Source organism: Argentina silus (genome assembly GCF_951799395.1).
Source record: "Argentina silus genome assembly, chromosome: 17".
Lineage (NCBI taxonomy): Eukaryota > Metazoa > Chordata > Actinopteri > Argentiniformes > Argentinidae > Argentina > Argentina silus.
In genome coordinates this window covers 1,063,087-1,070,586 of record NC_139671.1, presented here as the reverse complement: position 1 = coordinate 1,070,586, position 7,500 = coordinate 1,063,087, and the positions used below count along the sequence as shown (strand labels likewise).

General features: G+C 49.6%; 1 protein-coding gene across 1 annotated transcript in view; it reads left to right on the top strand.

The window, feature by feature from the left end:
- The window catches only part of epb41l2 (erythrocyte membrane protein band 4.1 like 2), a 72,695-nt gene that overhangs the window by 44,345 nt on the left and 20,850 nt on the right, over positions 1 to 7,500 (top strand). The window contains 4 exon segments of the mRNA XM_083688737.1: positions 60 to 147; positions 1,875 to 2,027; positions 2,127 to 2,224; positions 5,002 to 5,174. Coding sequence (XP_083544863.1) covers positions 60 to 147; positions 1,875 to 2,027; positions 2,127 to 2,224; positions 5,002 to 5,174 — 512 coding nt within the window.

Genomic DNA, 7,500 nt, shown 5'->3' with positions numbered 1-7,500 from the left:
ACATTCACACATTCACACATTCACATTGTTTGTGTGTTTGTTTGTTTGTTTACCTCCAGGGGGATGACCCCGGCTCAGGCCGACGCCCAGTTCTTAGAAAACGCCAAGAAGTTGTCCATGTACGGCGTGGACCTGCACCATGCCAAGGTGACGCTCTGACACTGTGTGTGTGTGTGTGTGTGTGTGTGTGTGTGTGTGTGTGTGTGTGTGTGTGTGTGTGTGTGTGTTGTGGGGAGATAGACTGTCCTGTCCTCTGGTGTGTAACGCTGTTGTCTCCGAAAGACAGACACTCAGAGGGAGGGAGAGAGAGGGGGGGGGGGGGGAGAGAGAGGGGGGGGGGGAGAGAAAGAGAGAGAGGGGGGGAGAGAGAGAGGGAGGAGTCTGGGAGGTCTCTCTTTGATGTGGTGAGGGAGGGAGGAAGGGAGGGAGGAGCGCAGTGAGGGGAAAAGAGGAGAGGAAAGGAACAAAAGCATGTATTTCATGTGGATCAGAGCAGAGCAGGGTAGCCCCCCCCCCCCCCTCCACACACACACACACACACACACACACACACACACACACACACACACACAGCTCCTTGGGTCAGCTGTACAAACAGCTGTGGAGGACCTGGACCCCTTCGCTGGGCCACGGTCACCATGGGAACAGCAGGCTGGGGATTGAACCTGGGTCTCCCTGGGACATGGGGTTAGAACAGTTCCAGAGATAGACCACTGATAGAGGGGGGGAGGGGGAGGGAGGGAGAGGGGGGATTGGGGGGGTCACTAGCCTTCTACTGGTGTGAGAGAGAGAGAGAGAGAGAGGAGGAGAAGGGGGGATGGAGGGATAGAGAGATAGAGAGGGGGGGAGAAGGGGGGGTGCGTATCTCATCAGTGAGAAGCATGCTGTCAGCTCCACATGGCCTCCAGGCTGTAGAGGAACCAGGTCAAAGGTCAACACGCCAGGGCCGGGGGAGGGGCCGGCACTGGGGGGGACATAGAGCTGAGACTACTAGAACTGACATTCCTATTCAGGTCATAGAGAGGAACTGCTGCTGGTTCACAGACATAGAGCTACAAATACTAGAACTGACATGACTGCTGCTGGTTAACAGATATAGAGATAGAAATACTAGAACTGACATGACTGCTGCTGGTTAACAGATATAGAGATAGAAATACTAGAACTGACATAGGATTGCTGCTGGTTAACAGACATAGAGATATAACTACTAGAACTGACAATTCCCCATTCAAGTCAGCATTCCCTGCTGGGTGGACTGGCAGCCATCTTTGTGGCACCATTTTGAACTGTCGCTTTCAATCCAGCTTTATTGACAGCTAACTGAACTGACAATGGAATGGTCAACTCAGCTGCTCTACTGTGTGTCCATTCCATGAGTTCTATTTCTATGATATCCCTCAGGGGATAGGCCAAGCGGTAGTTTAAATCTATTGGCGTCTAATAGTCGCTGTGCCTGTCAGCAGAATATATCTTCCCCCTGGTTACTCACACACACACACACACACATACATACATACACACACACATACATACATACATACACACACACACACACACGGTAGTTTCACAGTCAAACACACGGGTCAATAAGCACTCAGTGTGCATGTAGTCTTAAAAGCCCCAGTTATGTTGTTATATAAGTAGATTCAGTTAGCATTGACCTTATCCAGGCTTCAATATCCGCCCCCAGATTAGATTGTATGTTTTAATGTCATATTCCATGGTGATATTAGATTGTATGTTTTAATGTCATATTCCATTTTAGTTGGAACATGAGAGAGAGTGTGTGTGTGCGTGTGTGTGTGTTCATCCTCTAACCCTGTGTGTGTGTGTGTGTGTGTGTGTGTGTGTGTGTGTGTGTGTGTGTGCAGGACTCTGAGGGGGTAGACATCATGTTGGGTGTGTGTTCCAACGGTCTGCTGATCTACAAAGACAGGCTGAGGATAAACCGCTTCGCCTGGCCCAAGATCCTCAAGATCTCCTACAAACGCTCCAACTTCTACATCAAGATCAGGCCGGGCGAGGTACACACACACACACACACACACACACACACACACACACACACACACGTATTTGTGTCCATATATGGATGGAGAGATTGACTGTGTTGTTGTTCTCAGACGGAGCAGTTTGAAAGCACCGTGGGGTTCAAGCTGCCAAACCACCGCTCTGCCAAGAGAGTCTGGAAGGTCTGCGTCGAAAATCACACCTTCTTCAGGTAAATGACACACACACACACACACACACACACACACACACACACACCTGTTAACACATTACACACACACGCACACACACCTGTTAACACATTACACACACACACACACACACACACACACACACACTCTCTCTCACACCTTCTTCAGGTAAATGACACACACACACACACACACACATCCTGTCAACATCCTGTCTCCTCTCAATCCCCTGACTCCCCTGGCACGTCTCTAAAGATGTTTTGTCTATGCTATATCACCATCTATATCATCTCTATATCACCATCTATATCACCATCTATATCATCTCTATATCACCATCTATATCATCTCTATATCACCATCTATATCATCTCTATATCACCATCTATATCATCTCTAAATCACCATCTATATCATCTCTGTATCACCATCTATATCACCATCTATATCACACACTGTGCATTACACATTACACATTACACATCCTCCGATGTCTACCTCCTCCAGCCTCCCCTGCACTCAACAACTTGTTTTCCCCGGTCGGGGAAAAGCAGGCTTAGACCTGTCGGTGTGTACTAGCCCTCACCAGGCCCCGGTGGAGGGGGCGACATGCTGTTTGCTCCACACTCCAGAGTGTGTACTCAGTCAAGTGTGTAATTGGTTAGTCTCTAGGGAGCTGGGGGTTGCTTCCTGTCCAGAGAGGCCCGTGTAGAGATCACAGATCACAGGGGAGCAGAGAGAGAGAGGGCTGTGTGTGTGTGTGTGTGTGTGTGTGTGTGCATTTATATGTGTGTGTGTGAGAGAGAGAGAGAGCTGAACGCATATTTGTTCCGGCAGCTTCTCTGTGGCCTAAAGCCATTTCTATTATCAAGAGCTTAAACTGTCTCCTCAACACACACACACACACACACACACACACACACACACACACTCTCACACACACACACACACACACACACGCACACACACACACTCACACACACCAGGGAAGCGTGACAGCCGACAGTGGATGGTAAGTCTGAGCAAACATCTCATATCCTGGAGGAAGATATCCTTCAGTGTTTGTCTGAGGGAGCTGTAGCCCCTCCCCTCTCCTCCCGGCACAGCCAATCCCGCGGGAGGAGATACACACACACACACACACACACACACACACACACACACACTTACGACATCATCGGGTTGTTTGCGATGATGAAACACCCCTGGGTCCTGAGTCCCCGTGGCAACGGCTGGTCGTTAAACAGACCCACCTGGCGAGCCCGTGGGGAGGCTCCGCCCACACATGCCAAATTGGAAGCAGATTGGCCGTAGAGATTGTTAACAGTTTAATCTGGCTGTGTTGTTGTTGGCACGGAGACCACGGGAGGGGCCGAGGCCTCGACACACGCCAGGAACGACATCATCATCACTGGCCCGGCCTCAACCAATCACAGCCCAAAGACCCTGCTCAAGCAGCCCTCCTCTCCCCTCCTCTCCTCTCCTCTCCTCTCCTCTCTCCCCCCCACCCCCCCATCCTCTTAATGGTCTAGTCCAGTGATATCATTGCAGATGAGAGGAGCTCGTTAATCTCCCATTTCTCATTATTAGTTTGGGCACTGGGTGGGTGGGGGGGGGAGTTATCAAAGCAGACATGTTGGACTGTGTTTGAGGTATGATGTCAGATACCCCCGCACCCCTCTCTGGAGGGGGGGGGGGGGGGGGTTGAGAGAGGAGGAGGGGGGGGGGGGCGTCTGAGGTCATGATGAGCTACACAGACACCAGAACACGCCAGAGAACACCAGAGCACCAGGGTTTAAACCAGCCCTTAGGTCAGCTCCTTCAGGGTTTAAACCAGCCCTTAGGTCAGCTCCTTCAGGGTTTAAACCAGCCCCTCTCCCTCCATACTGTCCCTCTATGAGGCCAGAGCAGTTATGTAACACTAGTACCAGCTGTTATAACACTAGTGTTATCTGTTATAACACTAGTATTAGACCCTCAGTTATAACACTAGTACACCTGCTATATCAGCAGTCCATCTGTCATTAAGGGGAACAGGGAAGAACCCTCTGTGGTCGTACCAGTTGTTATAACACTAGTACATCTGTTATAACAGAAGACCCCTCTGTGGTAGTACCAGTTGTTATAACACTAGTACATCTGTTATAACAGAAGACCCCTCTGTGGTAGTACCAGTTGTTATAACACTAGTACATCTGTTATAACAGAAGACCCCTCTGTGGTGGAACTTGACACCACCACTTGAGAGACGACTCAGCTCTACCTGGACCATGTGACTCTCTCACGCTGTTTACACAACACACACACACACACAACACACAACACACACACACACATAACACACACAACACACACACACAGATAGCCATCGTTTTCTCTCTGGTTTCTACGGTAACCTTCACTTACTTTCAGGAAATATTTTTCATACAGTTTTTTCACCTGGGGCAAAAATAATATACTTTCTCCTTTGCTCTGTCCTTTGAAGAAATTAAAAGTTATCGAAGTCCTGATCTAAAGTGCTTCTCTGGTTCCCAGACCAGGTTTGACCCTCTCTCCCCCCTCCCCTCCCCCAGGTTAAATGCTCCAGAGCAGCCTCCTAAAGCCCTCTCTCCCCCCTCTCCTCCCCCAGGTTAAATGCTCCAGAGCAGCCTCCTAAAGCCCTCTCTCCCCCCTCTCCTCCCCCAGGTTAAATGCTCCAGAGCAGCCTCCTAAAGCCCTCTCTCCCCCCTCTCCTCCCCCAGGTTAAATGCTCCAGAGCAGCCTCCTAAAGCCCTCTCTCCCCCCTCTCCTCCCCCAGGTTAAATGCTCCAGAGCAGCCTCCTAAAGCTAAGTTCCTGACCCTGGGCTCCAAGTTCCGCTACAGCGGGCGTACGCAGGCCCAGACCCGGCAGGCCAGCACCCTGATAGACCGGCCCGCTCCCTACTTCCAACGCACCTCCAGCAAACGCATCTCCCGAAGCCTGGACGGAGGTAGGACACACATACACACACACACACACACACACACACACACACACACAGAGACATACAGAGACACACACACACACACACACACACGCACAGACAGAGACACACACACACACACACAGAGGCATACAGACAGACACACACACACACACACACACACACACACACACACACACACATGGTAAATGCTGTACACACCGTACAGAAATGCATTTGTTCTCTCAGCATTTGGGTTATTCATCCGTGGCCTTGACCTACCTACTCACTGCCACTGAGAATGAGTCAGTCCACTGCAATCTCTGCAGGAGGGGGAGGAGAATGTTACACTGGAGCAACACACACACACACACACACACACACACACACACACACACACCCCTCAGTCCACAGCTATGTCTGCAAGATGTGGAGAACAGTACACACTGGAAAGATTCACACACACACACACATACACACACACACACACACACACACACACACACACACACACACACCCCCCTCCGTCCACAGCTATGTCTGCAAGATTAGGAGAATAGTACACACTGGAACGATACACACGCACACACACACACACACACACACACACACACCCCTCCGTCCACAGCTATGTCTGCAGGATTAGGAGAGTGTGACACAGTGGAACGTCGGCCTGTGGTCTCGGCCTACGCAACCAGCAGGTCCCTTTGTCCCTCTGAGAGCTCCCATTCACACACACACACACACACACACACCTCTCATTCCGACAGCCTAAAGCAGGCGCCGCAGGGGGCCGATAGACCACCTCCGCCTCGCCATCAAAGACCTGTTTAGACAATGTCAGGAGACACACGTCAGAGAGAGAGAGAGAGAGAGAGAGAGAGAGGAGGGTGGGAGGGAGAGAGAGGAGGGTGGGAGGGAGGGAGGGAGAGAGAGAGAGAGGAGGGAGGGAGGGAGGGAGAGAGAGAGGAGGGTGGGCAGAGGGAGGGGGAGAGAGAGAGAGAGAGAGAGGAGGGTGGGCAGAGGGGGGGAGAGAATGCAACCAAAGAGCTGCAAGGTCTGAGGAGAGCCGTGTTGGTTAGAACAGCAACATTGTTGTGATGTCTCAGTTTGACAAGCAGCATCTCCCTGCCTGTCTATCTCCCTGCCTGTCTATCCAGACCGACATGTTACATGTTACAACATGTAAAAACATGTTACATAGACTGACGTGGCCACTTCAGCATGTACACTCACCCAGTACTTTATTAGGAGCACCTGTACACCTTCTCATGGTGGAGGTGGTGTGACGGTGTGGGGAATGTTTTCTTGGCACACTTTGGGCCCGTTAATACCAATCAATCATCTCTTGAATGCCACAGGCTATTTGAGTATTGTTGCTGACCATCTGTATCCCTTCATGGCCACAATTTACCCATCTTCTAATGGCTACTTCCAGCATGATAATGCACCATGTCACAAAGCAAAAGTCATCTCAAACTGGTTTCATGAACATGACAATGAGTTCAGTGTTCTTCAGTGGCCTTCCCAGCCACCGGATATGAATCCAATAGAACACCTTTGGGATGTGGTAGAACGGGAGATTCACAGCACCTGAAAAATCTGCAGGAATTGCGTGATGCAATCATGTCACGGACCAGAATTTCAAAGAATGTTTCCAACATCTTGTGTAATCAATGCCACAAAGAATTGAGGCTGTTTTGAGAGCAAAGGGAGGACCTACCCAGTATTAGTATAGTGTTCCTAATAAAGGGAGGCCCTACCCAGTAGTAGTATAGTGTTGTAATAAAGGGAGGCCCTACCCAGTATTAGTATAGTGTTCCTAATAAAGGGAGGCCCTACCCAGTATTAGTATAGTGTTGTAATAAAGGGAGGCCCTACCCAGTATTAGTATAGTGTTGTAATAAAGGGAGGCCCTACCCAGTATTAGTATAGTGTTCTAATAAAGGGAGGCCCTACCCAGTATTAGTATAGTGTTGTAATAAAGGGAGTATTACCCAGTATTAGTATAGTGTTGTAATAAAGGGAGGCCCTACCCAGTATTAGTATAGTGTTGTAATAAAGGGAGGCCCTACCCAGTATTAGTATAGTGTTGTAATAAAGGGAGGCCCTACCCAGTATTAGTATAGTGTTGTAATAAAGGGAGGCCCTACCCAGTATTAGTATAGTGTTGTAATAAAGGGAGTATTACCCAGTATTAGTATAGTGTTGTAATAAAGGGAGGCCCTACCCAGTATTAGTATAGTGTTGTAATAAAGGGAGGCCCTACCCAGTATTAGTATAGTGTTGTAATAAAGTGTTGGGTGAGTGTATATTCAGTGTATGAAGAAGGATGTTGTCACTAAGGCCTCCA